Source organism: Lepisosteus platostomus, chromosome 5 (genome assembly GCF_059453375.1).
Source record: "Lepisosteus platostomus isolate fLepPlt1 chromosome 5, fLepPlt1.hap1, whole genome shotgun sequence".
Taxonomy (NCBI): Eukaryota; Metazoa; Chordata; class Actinopteri; order Semionotiformes; family Lepisosteidae; genus Lepisosteus; species Lepisosteus platostomus.
In genome coordinates, this window is record NC_142615.1 from 30,482,133 (window position 1) to 30,507,446 (window position 25,314).

General features: G+C 42.0%; 1 protein-coding gene across 1 annotated transcript; it reads right to left on the reverse strand.

Annotated features, from left to right (window-relative positions):
- Positions 1-253: 253 nt before the first annotated feature.
- LOC148665504 (uncharacterized) lies at positions 254-22,225 on the reverse strand. The gene is made up of 2 exons (XM_088632347.1): positions 21,494-22,225; positions 254-3,767 (listed from the first exon to the last, which is right to left on the reverse strand). The coding sequence occupies exons 1-2, from the start codon at positions 21,861-21,863 to the stop codon at positions 2,053-2,055; spliced, it is 2,085 nt and encodes a 694-aa protein (XP_088488473.1). The 5' UTR covers positions 21,864-22,225; the 3' UTR covers positions 254-2,052.
- Positions 22,226-25,314: the final 3,089 nt, after the last annotated feature.

The window sequence follows — 25,314 nt, forward strand, 5'->3', positions numbered from 1 at the left end:
ACAATGTTATGTTGAAAGGTTATGTTAAATCCTGCTAGACCTTAGAATGGCTTTTGTCTTGTTTTTGTGGGTGTGAATTCCATGAGTCAAGGTAGTGTCAGCAGGGTCTTGTCACAGTAGGTGAGTATATATACAGTGCCTTCAGAAAGTATTCACCTCCTGGATTTTTTTTTGCATTTTGTTCCTGTTACGCCTCTACATTTTAAATTGAAATTATTTTTTCTACTTTCACTAACACAATAAATTCTACACATTTATGAACCAAAAATATTTTTTTATTCAAGAACATTAATTTCTCCAGAATGAAAGACTTACATTTCTCATTTACACAAGTATTCACTCCCAGAGTCAATACTTTGCACATAGTCCTTTAGTACCAATTACAGCCGTGAGTCTTCTTGGGTATGTCTGTATGAGCTTTGCAAATTTAGATTGTGGAATTTTTGCAAATTTTTCCGAATTCCGAATTAAGAGAGCATCAGTGGACAGCAGTTTTCAGGTCATACCATAGATTTTCAGTTGGATTCAAGTCTGGGCTCTGGCTGGGCCATTCCAGAATACTAACCTTCTTTTTTCAAGCCATTCCTAGATAGTTTTTGCTGTGTGCTTTGGGTCATAGTCGTGCTGGAATATGATTTATTGCCCTAAATGCCGATCTCTGGCTGACTGAAACAGGTTCTCCTCAAGGATTTGCCTGTATTTGGCTCCATCCATATTGCCGTTGATGTCAACAAGCTTTCCAGTTCCTCCTGCTGAAAAGCAACCCCAGAGCATGATGCTGCCACCACCGTAGGGATGGTGTTACCTGGGTTTGGGGCTGTATTTGGTTTGCGCTAAACACGGCGCTTTGCTTTCAGGTCAAAGGGCTCAACTTTAGTCTCATCAGACCACAAACTTTTCTTCCAAAAAGTTTCAGGTTTTGTCACATGGATTCTAGCAAACTCTAGGCATGACTTAATGTTGGTCTTTCTCATAAGTGGCTTCCTTCTAGCCAGTCTCCCAAAGTCACAGCCGAATCTGTGAACTGCTGAAGAGACGGTTGATATCTTCACAGTTTATCCCATTTCAGCCAAAGAGCTTTGCAACTCTGTCAGTGTTGTAGCTGGCCTATTGGTCACTTTTCTGACAATTGCCCTTCTTGTTCAGTTGCTCAATTTGGTAGGAGGGCCTGATCTTAGTATTGTCTGGGTTGTGCCACGTTTTTTCCATTTTGTTACAATGGACTTCATGGTGCTCCTACAATATCTTATTCTTTTTAATTTACCCTTTATTCCATAAATATTTCTTCTATTTGATATATATCCTCTCTCCACTTTAGATTGTGCAACAAAGACATGGAGCTTTTTTGTTGAATTCAATCAAATGTGTGACTTTTTTTCCCTTTCACTCCAGTATTCATCCAGATCCTATTCTTTATTTTTTACCCTTTATTGCATAATTATTTATTGTATTTGATACTTATCCTCTCTGGGGATAAATAAACTTTAGATTGTGCAAGAAAGACTTTGAGCTTTTTGATAGAATTTAATCAGATGTGTGTTTTTATTTCTTAAGAGTGACAGTTAAGGATCCTAATCTGTTTTATACACATTTCTTGCTTAACATGGTAAGTTAAAAGCTGTTACACAATGTCAAGCCTATCCAATGAGTCTTAGCTGTAAATTAAACAGGACTAAACTTAACATTCCAAGAATAACAAATTAATTCAATTTAGGCCATTTTTTAAAAATTGAATAAAACAAAACTCTGTATACATTTTATTATACACATAAATTAAACTGTGACATGAACTATTTCTGTTTTAGTCAACCGTAAGAGTATAGTTCAAATTTAGTTGACTAGACAAACTCAAAAGTGGGTGACTTCAAAGTGACTATGACTAATAGATATTTTGGGGAAAAAGTAAAGGATTATTCCATACTGAAAAGAGAAAAAAAGAAATGTTTCAGCTGTGGAGCCTTCTTCGGATGTCACATGCTGAAGCATCTACCTACTTGAAATAAAAGACATTTTAGTTGACTTGACTAAGACTATTAAATCAAAAACTGGTGACTAAATGGGCATTTTTAAGTAACCTGACTGGATAAAACTCTTCTCACACTGACTGTAGCTGAATGGTCTCTCTCCTGTGTGAATGCGCTGGTGGGTTACTAAGGTCCTTGACTGATAAAAGCTCTTCCCACACTGACTGCAGCTGAATGGTTTCTCTCCTGTGTGAATGCGCTGGTGGATTATTAAGGTACTTGACCGACTAAAACTCTTCTTACATTGACTGCAGCTGAATGGTTTCTCTCCTGCATGAATATGCTGGTGGGTTTTTAAGATACTTGACTGACTAAAACTCTTCCCACACTGACTGCAGCTGAATGGTCTCTCACCTGTGTGAATGCGCTGGTGGGTTATTAAGTTACCTGACTGACTAAAACTCTTCCCACACTGACAGCAGCTGAATGGTCTCTCTCCTGTGTGAATGCGCTCGTGTGTTTGTAATTTGTTTATCTGACTAAAACTCTTCCCACACTGACTACAGCTGAATGGTCTCTCTCCTGCGTGAATATGCTGGTGGGCTCTTAAGGCACTTGAATGACTAAAACTCTTCCCACACTGACTGCAGCTGAATGGTCTCTCTCCTGTGTGAATGCGCTGGTGGGATATTAAGGTACCTGACTGACTAAAACTCTTCCCACACTGACTGCAGCTGAATGGTCTCTCTCCTGTGTGAATGCGCTGGTGGGTTCTTAATTTACTTGACCCACTAAAACTCTTTCCACACTGACTGCAGCTGAAATGTCTCCCTCCTGCATGAATGCGCTGGTAGGGGTTTGAAATGTTAGACTGACACAAACTTTGCTCCTCCCTGTGCCATAATTGCAGTTTGTCCATTCCATCTGAGGAAGGCCTTGAGTGATTCTTCCTCATCCTCTGATCGTGCTGGGACATCTTATTCTGCAAATGCTCCATGGAATAGTTTTGCTCTGTGTGCTGAAACTGAGATTGGGTTTCTCCACTGTGTCCTTTAGTGTGCTGCTCAGCCGTGTGAATCATCTGGGGCTCCTTCTCCAGCTCTCTGAGACTAACACCATCCAGTTCATTCAGTTCCTCTCTGTGCCCAAGAACAAACATAGTCTCCAGTTCATTAAAACTTTCAACAATTTTCTCAGTAACCAGATTATTAAACCTGTGTGTAAAGCCATCAGATACTAAGGTATCATATGATTGTTTTAGACTCTGCAATGGCAGTCTCTCCACTTGAACAGAACAAGGCCTAATTATTATCAAGCCCTGTAGGACCTGCTGTTGCTCCTCCCTGTCCTGACTCTTCTCTGTGTGCTGTAACTCAGTACTGTTCTCTTCACCAGGTACTTCAGTCTGCTGCTCTGCAGGGTCAATCAACTGGGGCTCCATGTCCTGCTCTGTAAGATTAAAGTCATCCAGTTCTTCTTTGTACTCTTGCACAGAGTCACAGTCCAGTTCATTACAACCTTGAGTAATACTGTTCGTGTCCACATTATTAATCTTCTCTTTAAAAGCATCACATACTAAGAGCCCAGGTGTCTCACTCTCAGGTTCTGTCTTCAACATGGGCATAGAATCCAGATCCTTGACACTCCATCTGTTCTCTGTGTGCTGTTCACTGAGTTTCTCTTTCCCTTCTACAGCAGTGAGCACTGTCTCCTGCATCAGACTGGAGCCCCACTCCTCCTCACTGTGCTGCTGTTCAAGAGGATCCCTTTCCCCAGCATCAGGGAGAGCACTGGCCTCTGAGCCTGTAAACACGGGACAAGAAAACAAGACCTTTATAATAATAAACTTTATTTTATATAGCACCTTTAAAGGTGGCTTCTCAAAGCACTCTACAGAAGGCCAACAACAAAAAATACATAACATAAGCACGATGAGAACACACAGTTAGAGGAGACAGTAGATGGTGGTACTAAGTACAGTAGGAGCAGAGGGGTAAGGAACAGTTCAATAAAGGGTCTTCTAAAGAAGAAGGTTTTGAGTCTGGATTTGAAGGAGTTCAGAGATATCCTTGGGGAGAGAGTTCCAGAGCATTGGATGCATAACAGGAGAAGGCCATGTCACCCATTGAGTGTAGATGGACTGGGGGACAGATTGGAGAACACAATTAGAAGAGCGAAGGTTGTGAGGTGGGGAGTAGGGCGATAACTCAGAGAGGTACCAAGCCATGGAGAGCCTTAAAGGTGAGCTGGAAGATTGTTAAGTTGACACAAAACAGGAAGCCAGTGCAAGGACTCCAGGATAGGAGTAATGTGATCACTTGCACTAGACCTGGACAGGATTCTGCCTGCTGAAATTTGGACATACTGGTGTTTTTTCAATGTGGGATTTAGAAACCCAAGAGAGTAGAGTGTTACACTAGTCGATTTGGAAGAAGACAAAACTTTTCAGCCACAGTTAGTGATAACATAGGGCATGGTTGAGCAATATTTCGGAGGTGAATGAAAGATGTGCAATATGTTGTCAAAACATGTGGGTCGAACGTCAGATATCAACCCCAAGTTTTCCAATTTAGAAGTACAAGACTATCTACAGATAGAGTTTCATTACAAAGTTGATGGGTGGTGCCAATAAGCATGACTTCAGTCTGGTCACAGTTAAGTGAAGGACATTTTGAGTCATCCAAGACTTTATATCGGAGATGCAAATAAATAGAATAGAGACAGCCACATCAGCGTCAGGTTTGGTATGGATGTATATTTGAGTATCGTCAGCATAGTAGTGATAGCTGAGGCCATGTGATCTTAAAAGCTTTAAACTACACAAATGTGTACTAATACACTCACAATCAATTTGGGTTGTTTAAACACAGCGGAATAAGTGGGTATAACGGGGTGTTCTGATTTAGCTTTGTCAGAAACCTAACTACCATGTAAAAAGTACATCTACTGTAATAATATCACAATAACATTATATTTACATTAACACTGCACTGAGAGAGAGAAGGGTTAATAAAGACACTGACTGGACACTACAGTACATTAAAACTACACTGAGAAAGAGGCTTTTTACAGACACACTGACTGGACATAACAGTACATTAACACTGCAATGAGAGAGAGGGGTTAATACAGACACACTGACTGCACACTACAGCACATTAACACTGCACTGAGAGAGAGGGGTTAATACAGACACTGGACACTACAATGAATTAACAATGCACTGAGAGAGAGGGGTTAATACAGACACTGACAGGACACTACAGGGCATAAAGACTGCAATGAGAGAGAGGGGTGAAGACACACGTTGACCGGACATTACAGTACATTAACACTGAATTGAGAAAGAGAGGGATTAATACAGACTGACTAGACACTACAGGAAATTAACACTGCAATCACAGAAAGGGGTTAATACAGACACACTGACTGGACACTACAATACATTCACACTGCACTGAGAGAGGGGTTAATACAGACACGCTGAATGACTGGACACTACAGTACAGCAACACTGCCCTGAGAGAGGGGTTAACACAGACTGACTGGACACTAATGGACATTAAAACTGCAACTGGAGAAAAGGGTTAATACAGACACACTGAGTGACTGGAAGCTAAAGTACATTAAAACTGCACTGACAGAGGAGTTAATAAAGACAGACTGACTGACTGGATACTACAGTACATTAACACAGCACTGAGAGCGAGGGGGTTAATACAGACATGCTGACTGGACACTAAAGGACATTAACACTACAATCAGAGAAAGGGGTAATTAAAGACAAACTGACTGGACACTACAGTAAATTAACACTGCACTGAGAAAGGGGTTAATACAGGCACACTAACTGACTGAAAGCTATAGAACATTACACTGCACTTTAAGGGGTTAACCCCTTCCTCTGATTGCAGTTTCAATGTCCTGTAGTTTCCAGTCAGTCTCTGTTAACACCTCTCTCGGTGCACTGTTGCTGTACTGTAGTGTCCAGTCAGTCAGTGTATTTGTATTAACTCCTCTGTCAGTGCAGTGTTAATGCACTGTAGTGTCCAGTCAGCATGTCTATATTAACCCCCCTCTCTCAGTGTACTGTAGGGTCTAGTCAGTCAGTGTGTCTGTGTTAACCTCTCTCTCAGTGCAGTGTTAATGTACTGTAGCTTCCAGTCAGTCAGTGTGTCTGTATTAATACAGACACACTGACTGTACACTACAGTAGATTAACACTGCAATCAGAGAAAGGGGTTAATACAGACACACTGACTGGACACTACAGTACAGTAACACTGCACTGAGAGAGGGGTTAATACAGGCACACTAACTGACTGGAAGCTATAGTACATTACACTGCACTTTAAGGGGTTAACCCCTTCCTCTGATTGCAGTTTCAATGTCCTGTAGTTTCCAGTCAGTCTCTGTTAAACCATCTCTCAGTGCAGTGTTAATATACTGTAGTGTCCAGTCAGTCAGTGTATTTGTATTAACTCCTCTGTCAGTGCAGTGTTAATGCACTGTAGTGTCCAGTCAGCATGTCTATATTAACCCCCCTCTCTCAGTGTACTGTAGGGTCTAGTCAGTCAGTGTGTCTGTGTTAACCTCTCTCTCAGTGCAGTGTTAATGTACTGTAGCTTCCAGTCAGTCAGTGTGTCTGTATTAATACAGACACACTGACTGTACACTACAGTAGATTAACACTGCAATCAGAGAAAGGGGTTAATACAGACACACTGACTGGACACTACAGTACAGTAACACTGCACTGAGAGAGGGGTTAATACAGGCACACTAACTGACTGGAAGCTATAGTACATTACACTGCACTAAAAGGGGTTAATACAGACATGCTGACTGGACACTACAATACATTAACACTGCACTGAGAGAGGGGTTAATACAGAAACACTGACTAATTGGACACTACAGTACATTAATACTGCTTTGAGAGAGGGGTTAACACAGACACACTGACTGACTAGACACTACAGTACATCAACACTGCACAGAGAGAGGGGGTTAATACAGACATGCTGACTGGACACGACAGCACATTAACACCGCAATCAGATAAAGGGGTCAATACAGACACTCTGACTTGAATCTACAGTACAATAACACTGCACTGAGATAGGGGTTAATACACACTGACTGGACACTACAGTACATTAACACTGCAGTGAGAGAGGGGTTAATACAGGCACACTAACTGACTAGAAGCTATAGTACATTACACTGCACTAAAAGGGGTTAATACAGACATGCTGACTGGACATGACAGCACATTACACCGTAATCAGAGAAAGGGGTCAATACAGACACTCTGACTTGTATCTACAGTATAATAACACTGCACTGAGATAGGGGTTAATACAGACTGACTGGAGACTACAGTACATCAACACTGCACTCAGAGAGTGGGGGGGTTAATACAGACACACTGACTGACTGGAAGCTATAGTACATTACACTGCACTAAAAGGGGTTAATAGGACACTACAAGACATTAACACCGCACTGAGAGGGGGTTAACACAGACTGAGTGGAAACTACCGGACATTAATACTGAAATTAGAGAAAGGGGTTCATACAGACACACTGACTGACTAGACACTACAGTACATCAACACTGCACTGAGAGAGAGGGGGTTAATACAGACTGACTGGACACAAAAGGACATTAACACTACAATCAGAGAAAGGGGTTAATACAGACAAACTGACTAACTGGACACTACAGTAAATTAACACTGCACTGAGAGAGGGGTAAATACAGACACACTGACTGGAAGCTATACAGATGCAGCCATTCAAAGTGTGCGGCACAGACACGTACCGGAGGTAATTGGCTATGGCCTCTCGCATCGTGACGGGCGTTGACGCAAAATACCGCGATACGTGATTGGTTGACCGACAGGGGCACTCGTGGTCCTTTGGTCGGTCGTAGAAAGATTTAAATGTCTTTACTGTGCCCGTTTTAGTATTGAATATTTATATGGAATTTTACCACTGAAGGGAAATCTTAGTAGTTGAGCATAAAAAGAATAGGAGCATACTGTAACGCGTGTGAAGGCCATAAACGATATTAATTTTGGAACATAAACATACAGTATATGGCTGGTCTTGGTACTTTAAATAAAAAATACACACCAGTATTCAATTTCTCCCTAAACATTTTAACCATCGAAGTCTTTAACTAACGTGATACTGGAGTCAACAAGCATACTTTTAGAATTTGATTAAAAGGGAATATAATATGGAATCGCGTATCTAAAGAAATTAATAACGATATAATTATATTCATGTACCGCAACACAAGAATAGTACACGCTGTACATTGTCTGTTGATAATGTTTCTGTAGTGCTTTTTCAGCACTCTGCATGTGACCTTGCTGGTAGCGCTGTGGGTTAGGTTCCTGACTCCCATGTCACATGGTGAGTGTTCGAATCCAGCTGAAGCCATTACTTTTTTTTTTAACAAACATTTCTTTGAAAAAATAAAACTTTTCCCTGGGTTAGAGATTAAATGAAACCTCACTCGCACCAAACAAATGTATATTTCTAAATATCACAACATGATCGAATTTAAGTCATTTTAATAACAATGAATAGTCACCTATGCGTTACAATATAAACATTTATATTGATTTAATCGCGTTTTGATTTAAATCGCAAACGCGGGTTTAAATACATGTGTTTTTTTCTTCACAATCAGGCAAATGCAACATAAATTGATATCTTTGTCTTCTAAGTATCTTAATAAACTTTCAGCATAGCTTTCTCCCCGTTTAGATATATTTTTCTTGGGATCTTGGGATCAAACGTGGAAAGATTAGATTGTAATCGTTTTTATTTTTTAAATACATTTTAGAAAAGTGTAATCTATACTAAAAAGCTGTACACCACCTGATATAAAGAAACATATTGTAATACTTTCGGGTTCGGATAGGATAGACACAAGAACTCAGACTTGCGGAGTTAAAGCAAGTTAAAGCCCTGATTTTATATATCACCTTTAAAAGTGGAATCTCAAAGCAAAGTAAATACCCAACACTGATTGTACCTATCTGTCATGCTAATAAAGCACCTTGAATTTAATTGAACTGAGAGAGAGGGGGGGGGGAGGGCGAGCAAGAGAGCACAGCCAGGACAGACAGGCAAATATGATACACTCCACAGACATTTACAACAGCGACATATCATAAAACGTTTGCACATATAGTTAAATTATATATTATAAACTTCATTGGAAGTTTCATTTCACACCTCTCTGCACCCATTCTGACTTCACACCTCTTGATTGGCCTCTCTTTCTGTCCCCTGCTCCCGCCTCTCACTCCTCCTCCCTCTCAACCTTTGTTCTCCCGCTACTTTACCTTTGCCTACTGCCCTGTCTCTCTCACACCTGAAGAAGGCTCCACGGCCGAAACGTTGTGTTCTCTTTCTTCTTTTTTTCAGCATGGAATAAACCTATTACTTGTTCCTTTGCAGCCTACGCATGCTGACGCAGCTACCCACCTGAACTAGTTAAATTATTACTTGTTTTTCAGGAAGTTAAAAAAACACTTGAATTACTTATCCAGTCTCTCGAAATAAAAATATTTTTCAACCAATGAAACTAACGTCGGGTAACGTGTTTTTTTTAATCCAACATTGACAGCCACATCTTAAATCTTGTCAGTCAGCTCTTTTTTCTCTATTTGAATTGTGGTGATTCAAACAACCTGGGATAACAAGTGGTCTCAAAGTCACCGAGCTCACAGAGCTTCAACAACAGATGACAATTCCCTTAGTCCTTCCTTAGTCTTCCTGAAATTGTCAGATTATGAGTGAATAAAAGCATTTTATTAAAAACACGTCTGCGTTTGTTTGGGAGCTATATTATTTATTTTTCATATGTAAGATATAATGATGTGTTCCCACTTACACATCGCACGACTTTAAAAGCTAGAAAAACAGGTTTCGATTCACATTATCTGGCAAGCCTTGTTTTGTCAAAGGACAGCACAAAAAAACAGACAATACACGGGGAGAGGGCAAGCGAGAGATAGAGTTTTTTGCCCTCTGTCAAAAAACCCCAAATCACCAGAGACTCTGGGGGGATCATTGTGTGGTACAGAGTGGAGCTTAGTCACTCCAAACAAGTAGTAAAGAGAGAAGAGTCAACAATTGATTTAAGGACGATCTATCAAAGTGCAATGAAATACAATATTGTTGTTGTTGTTGTTATTGTTGTTTTTATCCTGTAAAGCGTTAGTAAACCTATTACTTGATTCTTATGGATGCCCGGTTCCGCCGGGGATAAAATTTTTTTTTTTTAATCCCGTATCTAAGGAAATAGCAGTATAACCTTGTTCATGCACAAACAGTGGCATGTTACATTATTAATTTGGGTGTCTCCTCTTGCCAGAAAGCTCTAAATTGCATTTTGATTGCGGTTTTTGACTTTTTTTAAATTGCAACCCATAAATAAAGCTGATACTGTTTAGACTTTTAATTATTTTAAACTGTATTACAGCAGCACAATGCACAATGCAACGTTAATTGCAAAAATGCACTTGGAATCTGTCCAAGCCCTACTTTGTCAGGCATTTTCTTTTACTGTAACTAACATAAAACTCCCTTGCTTTTAACAGAGCGTTTCATAATTTCTAACTACAAAAATTATTTTAACTGCAACACTTATCATTCAACCAGAGCTCGAAATATCAGAAGGATCCTCAAGAGCACAGCACAGCAAATACTGTATTAAAAGTATACTAGTGACAAACTAGTATACTTTAGATCTTTTTTTCTGAACCAGGGAAAATCTGATCATGTTTCTCTATAAGAATAATAAAAAACATTATTTTACATATCATCTTTATGTGATATCACCTTAAGGACAGCACATACAAGGGTTAATTGCACAATGGACCGCGCAAAGAAATTTAAAATAGTCTTCTTTAGGTGTGAGGGCAGGAGTGGATCGCAGCAGGCATAATCAGCAAATTAGGAAAACAAAGAACAGGACAGGTGAGACGTGTATCCAGAGAGCGAGTGATCAGAAAAAGGAACAGCTGTTACGCCCAGGTTTTACGCTCTCTCTGCTGAATGAATAAAAGCATTTTATTAAAAACGCGTTTGCGTTTGTCTGGGTATTTACTTTGTAATCTGTGGTTTACATCTACTGTATTGCTTTGAGATGCCACTTTTAAAGGTGATATGTAAAATAAAAGTTTCTTATAATTGTTATAGAGAAACATGATCGGATTTTCCCTGGTTCAGAAAAAAAGATCTAAAGTGCTTACACCTAACTTTCTTAATTAGATGTATTTAAAACAGTGACCTACTGAAGGTGTAACAACATTCAGAAATACAATCGAGAATAGTTTTGTCATGTTTGTATAGATGAAACGTTCCTAAAACGTATAACGTAACAAAATTAAAGACGATTAAAATCTGTAATCTTTCCACTTGTATGTCATTGGAAAATACAAGAAGTTTCTGCTTTGTGTAAGGATGGTATCAAAAAGTAATCTAAGTGGTGAGAAAGCTGTGCTCAATGATAATTAAGGGACTTAAAAGTAAAAGGAGATGCTTCATATTGCTTGACTAATTTTAAAAACTAAGTTATAAATGCAGACGCTCTCTCGGTGCCGCGCCGGGTCTAAATATCTAAATATACATTCGCCACGGGGAGAGGCCGAAGAGCACCCGGCTGGGGTGCGCGGGGAAGAGCAGGACAGGAGTGAAAGTGGTCAGGGCAGGGTTTAGGAAGGCCGCCGACCAGTGCGGCTGTCCCACAGTGAAGCGGACGTACAGTCTGGGGAGGTATCCGTTTTCCTTGTAAATAGTTCCCTGCTTCTGCACCCCTGGGTCTTACTCTCTCTCTTCTCTCTCTCTCGGGCGCGCGGGCGGTGTGTTGGCTCACGCTGTTGGCGGGTGGGGGCGCGGGAGAGCCGGGCTAGCAGGTGGTGACGGAGAAGAAAAATAAAGGCTTTAACTTGCTTTAACTCCGCAAGTCTGAGTTCTTGTGTCCGTCCTATCCAAACCCGAAAGTATTACAATATGTATCTGTATAGCAGGTGGTGTACAGCTTTTTAGTATAGATTACACTTTTCTAAAACGTATGAAAAAAATAAAAACGATTGCAATCTAATCCTTCCACTTTTGATCCCAAAATCCCAAGAAAAATAAATCTAAATGGGGAGAAAGCTATGCTGAAAGTTTATTAAGATACTTAGAAGACAAAGATACTGTATCAATTTATGTTGCATTTGTCTGATTATGATTCAAAAAACACATATAATTAAACAGGCATTTGCGATTTAAATCAAAACCCGATTTTGTATATTGTAACGCATACTGTACAGCCTCCATTTCTCTATAAAAATTTAAAAGATTGTGTGCGCAGCCTAAGAGGGGGGTCCACTGTCAGTGACAGCTGACAATCCTCCATACACCAATGTGAAAAATTAATAATGCCAATGTAAACGTTGTATTTACATTTTTTTTTATTATAGAAATGTTAGGTTCTCTAAAGCTTTGTGATAGTTGACCCAGGGAGCAAAAGATCAGCTGCACTGGTAAGATGCGACACTGAAGATATGATTAATAACCTTTTAAATCTGAAGGGAGATCTAAAGGGATCCCCCCCACACACACACACAATAGAAGCAGGAAGCAGAAGCAGGGACCGTTGTCAGAAGGGAAGAAGGTGACTATTCATTGTTATCAAAAATGACTTAAATTCGATCATGTTGTGATATATAGAAATATAAAAGTAAATTAATTGTCCATAATATTGCTATTGTATTTTTTCGAAGAAATGTTTGTTAAAAGAAAAGTCACAGCACCAGCTGGATTTGAACACACAACCTGTAGGTTAGTAATCAGGCACGTAGACCAGTAGGCTACTAGGGAAGTCGCATGAAGAGAGAGGCGAAACACCCCTACACAGCCCTGTCGCAGTACACGGATATAATCATATCGTTATTAATTTCTTTAGATACGCGATTCCATATTATATTAGCAGAAAAGCTTAAAACTACCACTTTTTTACATGCTATTTCACATGTTAGTTAAAGACTTCGATGCTTAAAATGTTTAGGAAGAAATGGAATACCGGTGTTTTTTTTTTCTTTAAGGTACCGATTCCTGGAATCTGACTGGCTGACACCCTTCTGAAGTGGTTCCATAATATCTGGTATATGGAAAAGAAAGCGTTGATAAAAAAGCCTGGCTTCTCATGTATCTGATACAAATATCTTTTAATACAGTCTTTGCTGTGCTCTTGAGGATCCTTGTGATATTTTGAGCTCTGGTTGAATGATAAGTGTCGCAGTTTAAATAATTTTCGTAGTTAGAAATTATGAAACGCTCTGTTAAAAGCAAGGGAGTTTTTATGTCCATTGCAGTAAAAGAAAATGCCTGACAAAGTAGGGCTTGGACAGATTCCAAGTGCTTGTACAAATGTGCTAAAGAAATTATACTTTGAGTTTACAGCTTGTCCAAAGTCATTCATTATTAATACTATGAGTAATATCTTCGGTAAAGGCTTTGATGCATAAATATTTCTGATGAAGGTAGGTTGTGTACTTTTGTCCAACTGAGCAATCTTGCTTTCATAAAATATACCAACTTTGTAATGACTGATGATTAACATACTGTAATACACAGCTTAAATTTAAAAGCTTAAATGCTGTACATGAGAGGTTAAGCTTTATTGGCTCCTCCTGGCGGTTTTACAAGGTGATGCCGGATACTTTCCGGCATGACGTCAAATGACGCGATATCCCTCGTGATACTGCGTGATACTGCGTTTTGATGCAACATGCCCAACGGGGTATACCGCGAAATATCCCACCCATTTTGAATGGCTGCATCTGTAGTACATTACACAGCACTAAAATGGGTTAATACAGACATGCTGACTGGATACTACAGTACATTAACACTGCACTGAGAGAGGGGTTAACACAGACACGCTGACTGACTGGACACTACAGTACAGCAACAGTGCACTGAGAGAGGGGTTAACACAGACTGACTGGACACTACAGGATATTGAATCTGCAATCAGAGAAAGGGGTTTATACAGACACTGACTGACTGGAAGCTATAGTACATTACACTGCTCTAAAAAGGGTTAATACATGCTGACTGTACACTACAATAGATTAACACAGCACTGAGACAGGGGTTAATTCTGAAATGCTGACTGACTGGACACTACAGTACAGCAACACTGCACTGAGAGAGGGGTTAATACAGGCACACTAATTGACTGGAAGCTATAGTACATTACAGTGCACTAAAAGAGGTTAATACAGACATGCTGACTGGACACTACAATACATTACCACTGCACTGAGAGAGGGGTTAATTCAGAAATGCTGACTGACTGGACACTACAGTACAGCAACACTGCACTGAGAGAGGAGTTAATACAGACACACTAACTGACTATAAGCTACAGCACATTACCAATGCACTGAAATGGGTTAACACAGACACACTGACTGGACACTACAGTACACTAACACTGCACTGAGATAGGGGTTAACACAAACACACTGACTGACTGGAGACTACAGTACATCAACACTGCACTGAGAGAGAGGGGGGTTAATGAGACACACTGACTGGACACTAAAGTACATTAACAATGCACTGAGAGAGAGGGGTAAATACAGACAAAGGACACTACAGTACATCAACACTGCACTGAGAGAGAGGGGTGAATACAGACACTGACTGGAAACTATAGGACATTAACACTGCAATCAGAGAAAGGGGTTAATACAGACACACTGACTTGACACTACAGCACATTAACACTGCACTGAGATAGAGGTTAATACAGACATACTGACTTGACACTAAAGTACATTAACACTGCACTGAGAGAGAGTGTTCAATCAAACAAAAACAAAGTATTAATCTTGAGTTTTTAAGCCCCATCTTAAGAATTAAGAAAATAAAATCTTAATTGGAATAATAATCTTTCATTATTTACAATCCTGCACAGGACATTTCCAAAAAAACAATGCTTTTCAAACATTCCGAGGTCATTATGAGATTTATAAAACAAAAATTCTAACAATATCCTGCTCTTCACCAACCCTTCAAACATCCTCACCAAGTCTACAGACCCGGAACCAGAAATCTTATTTTGTAGAGTCTTGTAGATGGTGAGTTTGGCCTGGCCCAGCAGAAAATTGGCGAGGAGGGTCTGAGTTTTCCGTTTTTTTGTACAACCCACCCCAAACACAAAAATAACGTTGTTGAAGACCAGGCCAAGGTTGGTGAAGAGCCGGATCAGTACGGCAAACATGGTCGACAGGCGGGGGCAGGCGCTTTAGCAGTGGAACACTATCTCCCTCTGAGCGCAGAAGGGACAGGCGTCAGACACCGCCGGGTCCAGAACCGACACAAATGAGTTGACCCCCAGGATGGTGTGCAGGACCCTCCATTGCAGATCATCAGCCCTCTTGTTGAGGGGAAATCCGTAGAGGCTACCCCAGGCAGGCCGGACATCATCCGGCACTCCCAGACGAGCCCTCCAGTGTCAGGGAGTGCTGACAGCTGGGCCTGGTGTCTAGATGTTACGACTAGTCTGTACAGACATTTCCCCCCAACACCAGCTAGAGACCTCTCCTCTGAAGCAAGGGGCTCAAGGAGAGATCCCGTCGGTCCGGGACTGAGCGCAGGAGACACTAGAAGACCAGGGAAAGGAGGCTGTGTGGTTGGAAGGCGATGGTCCTCGAACAGACCCTGGACCAGCAGCATCTCCTCGAGAGGCAGAGCAGAGCAGAGCGAAGCTGACTAAGAAACCTGTCTACACACCGCCGCGAGTGTAGTCCCAGCGCATCACACGCCCACTCCACGCTGCAGCAGCAGCCCTGATTCACGTCCACCAGGTGGTGGAGCTGTGTGATGTTGGCGTGGACCAGTCTGCTGGTAAAGTCCAAGGAGCGGCCCGGTTCTATGTCCATTCTTGGATTGTGTGGACAGGCCCACTGGACAGATGGAGCACTGCTTGACGATGCTGTAATGATGTTAACGGCAGTAGAATCGGTCTAGCCTGGCCAGAGAGAGGGTATTCCCCCTGACCTGGGCCCAGTTGTACTGCCTCGTGTCCCCATGAAATCTCCTCCAAATGTCAGTGAGGTCAGACTTGACGAGGATCCTGCGCAGCTCCCTGGCCGACGGGCCATGTGGCTCTGCGTGATTCCTGTCCAGTGTGCTGCTCTCTGTGCAGTTAAAATCACCCCCCAGGAAGACCAGCTCTTCAGGCTGGCAGGTCGCCAGTGCATTCTCAAGCTCTCTGAAGAAGGTGACCCTCTCCCCGCAGCCAGTGGGTGCGTAAATGTTAACAAAAACAAAGGTTTTCTTCCCAAGAACTACTCGCACGAGTAGCAGGTGCCATCTTTCTTGATCACTGAAGTCATTCGCACCCGAGCCCCTTTTCAGATGGAACGTCGCGGAGAGGACAAAGAGCTTGATGTCGGGAAAAAAATCCTCAACCACAGTTCCCCTCTTACCTTTTGTCTTCTCTAAGAACTCCCTGATGCTCTGGAAATTGTAGCCTCCTCTACAAGTCTGCCAGGTCGAGGAGCCAGAGGCAAGAGAGGAATCAATGAAGCCGCCCTCGTCGTCGCTCCCGGACTCCAAGGAGCTCTGGGCGGCAGCGGCGAGGACACTCCAGCACATCCTCACTCTCCTGGTGTCGGAATCACTCGCGGCCCCCAGGCAGGCAACGGAGCTGCCCTCCACCGAGCCTTCTGTGCTGCGCTTTTTCTCCACTGCACTCAGCACAGATTGTTTCGTGTGCTTTCTCCGCGGCATCTTAAAACCATCGCCTATTTTTCCAGATGATAATTCATTTCCTCCCCACACCGTGTCAACAATTTTCGCTGGCACATGAGACGAGTTCTCCTCCATCGATGTCACTGCCTACTCTCTCTCTCCCTGACTCTCCTGAGCAGTGGGGCTCCACAGCTCCCCTGCTCTGCCAGCGCTCGTATCTTGCTGTCCTGTGTGGGGGACTCCCTGCTCTTCTGAGGGCTGCGGTGGTCCACTCACTGCTATCTGTTCTCCTGCTTGGGACACCACCAGCTCGGGCTCACCTGCTCCCTCCAGCGATCTCCTCTCCTGTACCCCGGCCGCGGGCTCTGACTTCCCGCTGCCTCCCTGCGCTGCTCTGCTCCCCGCTGCCTGACGCTGTCTGCTGGACTCCTGTGCGCCCTGAGGCTGATGCTCTCGGCCCATCTCATCCTCCACCTTGGGGCACTTCTTCACCACATGCCTCTTGCTCCTGAAGCACTTCATCAATTCCAAAGTCACGAATACAACATAATCACAGCTGTCAATCCAAAATTTAAGGGCCACATTGATCTCTTCTGTGGGTTTTTTTAAGATTACGTAGACTTGTCTCCGGAAAGAGACGACGTGCTTCAGCTGCGGTGCCTCGTAGCCCAGAGGGACCCTCCTGATCGGAGAACCCACCTGTCCATACCAGGACAGCTCCCTCTCCAGCAGCTTGTTCCTCATGAACGGAGGCACGTTGGAGAGGGTGATCTTTCAAGCTGGGGCCGCGAGAGGCAGCACCGGGGTGGAGGTGCCGTCCAGGAGAACACCCTTCTCCACCAGGGCGTTTCCCAGATCGGTAGATTGCAGGAAAATGACTATACCTCTACTCATGCGGGAAGCGGACCTGATGTTCCTGCAGCCCACGACCTCCCCGACTGCAAGAACGCACCTCTCCAGTGGAGAGAACTCCGCAGGGAAAAAATTCACACCATGGCATCAAGTTAATTTCTCAAATGAGAGGTCTGGAGGATCAGAGCCTCCAGAACTGGCCATGAACTGAAAATAAACCCCACTTTTACCACAAAATAGACAGAAAAACACAAAACCAGTGAAGAAACACCGCCACACGATTCAAACACACCGAAGCTCCGCCCACTCACTCACCCAAACACACAGAGAGAGTGAGAGGGGTGAATACAGACTGACAGGACACTACAGGACATTAACACTGCACTGAGAGAGGGGTTAATACAGACACGCTGACTGACTGGACACTACAGTACAGCAACACTGCACTGAGAGAGGGGTTAACACAGACTGACTGGACAATACAGGACATTAAAACTGCAATCAGAGAAAGAGGTTAATAAAGACACAATACCTGCACACTACAGGACACTAACACTGCACTGAGTCAGAGGTTAATACAAACACTTTCTGGACACTACAGTACATTAACACTGTACCGAAATAGAGGTTAATACAGACATGCTAACTGGACATTACAGTACTTTAAAACTGCACAGAGAGAGGCAGGTTGATATATACACACTGACTAGAAACTACAGTACATTAACACTGCACTGAGAGAGGGGTTAATACAGACTGACTGGACACTACAGTACATTAAAACTGCACTGAGACAGAGGGCTTTATACAGACACAGACAAATAGTGTATTAACACTACACCGACAGAGAGGGGTTAATACAGACACTAACTGCACACTACAGGACATTAACACTGACTCAGTGCAGAGGTTAATACAGACACTTTCTGGACACTACAGTACATTAACACTGCATTGAGAAAGAGAGGGATTAATACAGACATGCTGACTGCACATTACAGTACTTTAAAACTGCACAGAGAGAGGTGGGTTAATACATACACACTGACTGGAAACTACAGTACATTAACACTGCACTGAGACAGGGATTAATACAGACTGAATGGACACTACAGGACATTAACACTACAATCAGAGAAAGGGGTTAATACAGACACACTGACTGACTGGACACTACAGTACATCAACACTGCACTGAGAGAGAGGGGTTAATACAGACTGACTATAAACTACAGGACAATAACTACAATCAGAGAAAGGGGTTAATACAGACACACTGACTGACTGGAAGCTATTGTACATTACACTGCACTAAACAGGGTTAATACAGACATGCTGACTGGACACTACAGTAGATTAACACTGCACTGAGAGAAGGGTTGATTCAGACACACTTAGTGCACACTACAGTACATTAACACTGCAATCAGAGAAAGGGTCTAATACAGACACACTGACTGACTGGAAGCTGCAGTACATTACACTGCTCTAAAAGGTGTTAACACAGACATGCTGACAGATCACTCAGTACAGTACATTAACACTGCATTGAGAGAGGGGTTAATACAGACATGCTGACTGGACACTACATTAAAACTGCAATCAGAGAAAGGGGTTTACAAAGACACACTGGACACTACAGTAAATTAACACTGCACTGAGACAGGGGTTAATACAGACTGAATGGATACTACAGGACATTAACACTGCAGTGAGAGAGAGAGGTCAATACAGACACACTGACCTGACACTAAAGTACATTAACGCTGCACTGAGAGAGAGGGGTTAATACAGACATTGGACACTATAGGACATAAAGACTGCAGTGAGAGAGAGGGGTGAATACAGACACGCTGACTGGAAACTACAGTACATTAACACTGCACTGAGAGAGGGGCTAATAGAAACTGACTGGACACTACAGGACATTAAAACTGCAATCAGAGAAAGGGGTTGATTCAGACACACTGACTGGACACTACAGTACGTTAACCCTACACTGAGACAGAGGGCTTTACACAGACACGGACAAACTTGAAATGGCAGTACGTTAACACTGCTCAGAGAGAGGGGGTAAATACAGACAGACTGACTGGACACTACAGGACATTAACACTGCACTGACAGAGAGGTTAATACAGACACTTTCTGGACACTAAAGTACATTAACAATACACTGAGAGAGGGGATAATACCGACATACTGACTGACTGACTGGAAACTACAGTACATTACCACTGCACTGAAAGGGGTTAATACAGACATGCTGACTGGACACTACAGTACATTAACACTACACTGAGAGAAGTGTTAACACAGACACGCTGACTTGACACTAAAGTACATTAACGCTGCACTGAGAGAGAGGGGTTAATACAGACACACTTACTGTTCACTACCGTACATTAACACTATACCGAAAGAGAAGGTAATACAGACATGGTGACTGGACACTACAGTACATCAACAGTGCACTGAGAGAGAGGGGGTTAATACAGACATGCTGACTGGACACTACAGCACATTAACACCGCACTGAGAGATGGGTTAATACAGACTGACAGGACACTACAGGACATTAACACTGCAGTGAGGGAGAGAGATGAATACAGACTCATTGACTGGACACTACAGTACATTAACACTACACTGTGACAGTGGGCTTTATACAGACACGGACAAACTTGAAATGGCAGTACATTAACACTGCTCAGAGGGGGGTAAATACAGACAGAGTGACTAGACACTACAGTACATTAAGACTGCACTGAGAGAGAGGGGTTTTACAGACACACTGACTGCACACTGCAGTACATTAACACTACACTGAGACAGAGAGGGGTTAATACAGACACACTGACTGGACACTACAGTACATTAACACCACACTGAGAGAGGGGTTAATACAGACTGAAAGGACAGTACATGACATTAACACTGCAATCAGAGAAAGAGGTTAATACAGACACACTGACTGACTGGACACTGCAGTGCATTAACACTGTAATGAGAGAGAGGGGTTAATAAAGACACTGAGTGGACACTACAGGACATTACTGCAGTGAGAGAGGGATTAATACAGACACGGACAAACTGGACATTACAGCATATTAACACTGCACTGAGAGAGGGGTTAAAACAGACATGCTGACTGGACACTACAAGACATTAACACCCCTCTCTCAGTGCATTTAACGCAGACACACTAACTGGACACGAGAGTACATTACCACTGCACTGAGAGAGAGGGGTCAATACAGAGTTAATACAGACACAGAGGATTGTAATACTTAAACCAATTAAAATAATGTTTATATACACAATCATTAGTATACATATACAAATCTAGACCAATACAACGTAAATACAATATTTATAAATGTTGTTTCTTAATGACTTTGGATTACAGATTGATTGATTACTGTTGAATCTGAACGAGGTGTCTTCAGCACCGTAACCGAACGAAACAGTTCAATTTCCAGTAAAGAATCCCGTTGTTACATCATACAGATCTTTCCCACTTCACTGTAAGTGCATCTCTCTACTATACTCCCTCCTGTTTCAGAAAGATTTTTATTTGATGACAGTTTCATAGTCTGTTAGAACGCGTACTGTTAATGAGAATGTGTACTACTGTGAGATGGGTAGGTGGGTAGCTGCGTCAGCATGCGTAGGCTGCAAAGGAACAATAGGTTTATTCCATGCTGAAAAAAAGAAGAGAACACAACGTTTCGGCCGTGGAGCCTTCTTCAGGTGTGAGAGAGACAGGGCAGTACTGTGAGATGTTTTCTTTGAAATAAAGTTTGTTATTTAAGGTCTCACCGGTGAGGAAGTTAAAGACACTGGTTGTAAACACATAAACGCTCTGACGTCATATAAGTCACCACACTGACCTGACAACCGTTTCATGTCCATTTCTTCTTTTATTTCTGCAGTGACTTCACAGTGAAGCGTCTGGGTACCCTGATCTCCTCCTGCTCCCGACTCCTTCTCCCACAGCTGCAATCTCCACTTCAGGCTCTCGTTTTCCTTCTTCAGCTGCGCCATTTCGCTCCCGACACTGTCCTCCACACACTGTGCGATTTTAAACACGGCCCGTCTCACCAGGATCTGGGAGACGCTGCGGAGTTTGTCTTCAAACTCGTCCTCAGAGTCAGACATCCTGTTCCGGAAAACTTCTGCCACTTCATACACGATCGATTTGAGCAAAACCTGCATGAAAGAGTCAAGCTGGGTTTGCAGATTTAACAAGTACTCCGCCATCTTCAGAGTCGGTCAGAAACAAAGGCTGATTTGCGGTTTAAACAGAATAACTTATTTATTTTTATTCTAAACAGATCCTGTTGTCAGGAACTTGTGATCGGTTCAAGCATAAACACAGCCGACAAGATGCTACGTTTTCAGAAACTGAAGTTATTAAAAAAAACAAGAACTTTCTTTTTTATCTAAAGAAAATGATTCACGTGGGTGAAATAATATGCTATGTCGCGCCGTGTGATGATGTCATTCCTTTGCGCGGCCGCGACTTCAAAATAATTGAGAACCGGAGCTGAGAAAGAGGATTTTCTGCAGCCGGATATAAACACGGCACCTCATAGCGCCACCTAGTCAAGAGGAGTGACTCACTTGCGACTTGCTCCGTTCGTAAGTGTGAATTTTGTGAAACGGAACAGATTTATTGTTTTGCACTTCCACAACGAAAACGTCTCCCTATGCAGGTTTTTAGTTAACGAAAAAAAAATGCTGTCATTTTCTTCCCAGCTGGCAGTATTTATTCTGCACCGATAAGCAAGATTTGTATTTCATATTTCGCAAATGCATTTCTCGAAAAACATGTTGTTCCAAGAAAGGAAAGACATACTACCATTTAACAAAATCAAGCCATATGTGATTGTCCTTAATGATAACTTCTGTATGACAAGACAGGAAGAAACGCATCTCAGGATTTGGGACACAGGATCTCCTGTTTATTGAGAGACGTTTTAACCATCTGGTAGTTTTCATGTCTAAGGAGCTCAAAGTGCTCTCCGTGTACAACAGTGTGTCCTCTACACCCGCCACTGAAGCACAGCACAGGCTCAGCATCTTGATATCTCCCAAACAGAGACGGGCAGAGAGCTTTTGGTTGTCAGTAGCTCAAAAAGGGAGAAAAGACACTTTCCGGAGCAGGATTTGTTACATTTGAGTATCCTGGACACAAATCAGTGCCTGCTTGTATTTCTGTGTTTTTTACAGGAAGTTTAAATGTGACTTCAGAGACATTATAATATTCACAACCTTGCCACAAAATGGTTGTCCATAATTGCTGATTATGTTTGATTAACAGACAAAATATTACACCCCCCTCTACTGAGCAGATACTTTATTTTCCTGATGTAACACTAAATGTAACACAAAGTAAATAAAATAATTAGCATCTAATTACATGCAATACCAAATGCAATCTCTTTCCATCTTAGAAGCAAGAGTACACATGATAGCACAATGTTTTTTTTCCCCAAAAAAAATTGTCTATTGTGGGACAAATATTCAGGAAGCTGCTAGAAATTATAATCTGGTACCACGTTTTTATGTATATCACCATTCTCTCATTAGACTTTCAGCAAGGAAACGTAAAATTTGTATGATCCAGAACCTTGAAGTACAACGTAAAATAGTATTATATATACTATGTACCAAGATCTCTCAGAAACAAAAACAAAACAACAATAATAAGAATAATAATAAGAAGGCATGTTTCTGTAACTGAACCATATACAGTGCCTTGCGAAAGTATTCGGCCCCCTTGAACTTTTCAACCTTTTGCCACATTTCAGGCTTCAAACATAAAGATATAAATTTTTTATTTTATGTGAAGAATCACCAACAAGTGGGACACAATTGTGAAGTGGAACGAAATCTATTGGATTTTTGAAACTTTTTTAACTAATAAAAAAATGAAAAGTGGGGCGTGCAAAATTATTCGGCCCCTTTACTTTCAGTGCAGCAAACTCACTCCAGAAGTTCAGCGAGGATCTCTGAATGATCCAATGTTGTCCTAAATGACTGATGGTGATAAATAGAATCCACCTGTGTGTAATCAAGTCTCTGTATAAATGCACCTGCTCTGTGATAGTCTCAAGGTTCTGTTGAAAGCGCAGAGAGCATCATGAAGACCAAGGAACACACCAGGCAGGTCCGTAATACTGTTGTGGAGAAGTTTAAAGCCGGATTTGGATACAAAAAGATTTCCCAAGCTTCAAACATCCCAAGGAGCACTGTGCAAGCGATCATCTTGAAATGGAAGGAGTATCAGACCACTGCAAATCTACCAAGACCTGGCCGTCCCTCTAAACTTTCAGCTCAGACAAGGAGAAGACTGATCAGAGATGCAGCCAAGAGGCCCATGATCACTCTGGATGAACTGCAGAGAACTACAGCTGAGGTGGGAGAGTCTGTCCATAGGACAACAATCAGTCTTACACTGCACAAATCTGGCCTTTATGGAAGAGTGGCAAGAAGAAAGCCATTTCTCAAAGATATCCATAAAAAGTCTCGTCTAAAGTTTGCCACAAGCCACCTGGGAGACACCCCAAACATGTGGAAGAAGGTGCTCTGGTCAGATGAAACCAAAATCGAACTTTTTGCCCACAATGCAAAACGATATGTTTGGCGTAAAAGCAACACAGCTCATCACCCTCAACACACCATCCCCACTGTCAAACATGGTGGTGGCAGCATCATGGTTTGGGCCTGCTTTTCTTCAGCAGGGACAGGGAAGATGGTTAAAATTGAGGGGAAGATGGATGCAGCCAAATACAGGACCATTCTGGATGAAAACCTGTTGGAGTCTGCAAAAGACCTGAAACTGGGACGGAGATTTATCTTCCAACAAGACAATGATCCCAAACATACAGCAAAATCTACAAAGGAATGGTTCACAAATAAACGTATCCAGGTGTTTGAATGGCCAAGTCAAAGTCCAGACCTGAATCCAATCGAGAATCTGTGGAAAGAGCTGAAAACTGCTGTTCACAAACGCTCTCCATCCAACCTCACTGAGCTCGAGCTGTTTTGCAAGGAAGAATGGGCAAGAATTTCAGTCTCTCGATGTGCAAAACTGATAGAGACATACCCCAAGCGACTTGCAGCTGTAATCGCAGCAAAAGGTGGCTCTACAAAGTATTAACGCAAGGGGGCCGAATAATTTTGCACGCCCCACTTTTCATTTTTTTATTAGTTAAAAAAGTTTCAAAAATCCAATAGATTTCGTTCCACTTCACAATTGTGTCCCACTTGTTGGTGATTCTTCACATAAAATAAAAAATTTATATCTTTATGTTTGAAGCCTGAAATGTGGCAAAAGGTTGAAAAGTTCAAGGGGGCCGAATACTTTCGCAAGGCACTGTATACAACCAAGAATATGCACAAAGTACTCAATACGACACCCTTAGTGTATTACTTTTGTACAGTCCTTCTGAAAAATCTGTATCTTCTTATCGTTCAAAAATATTTAACACGACCTCCTTTTTCCAAGAAAAAAAGAGAAATTAAAAAAAGAGATATTTCAACAGAGCCCCTTCTCGTGTCTAATTTTTAGTTTAGAAGGATTCAAGCAGGATTTTGGATGAAAGGCAGCGACCTTAATCAAGCCCAAATCATAATTGAACCCACTCAGAGCCTACATTACATTTTAGCGTTTCATTCTGAGCAGAAGACCCTCACACCAGAAGAA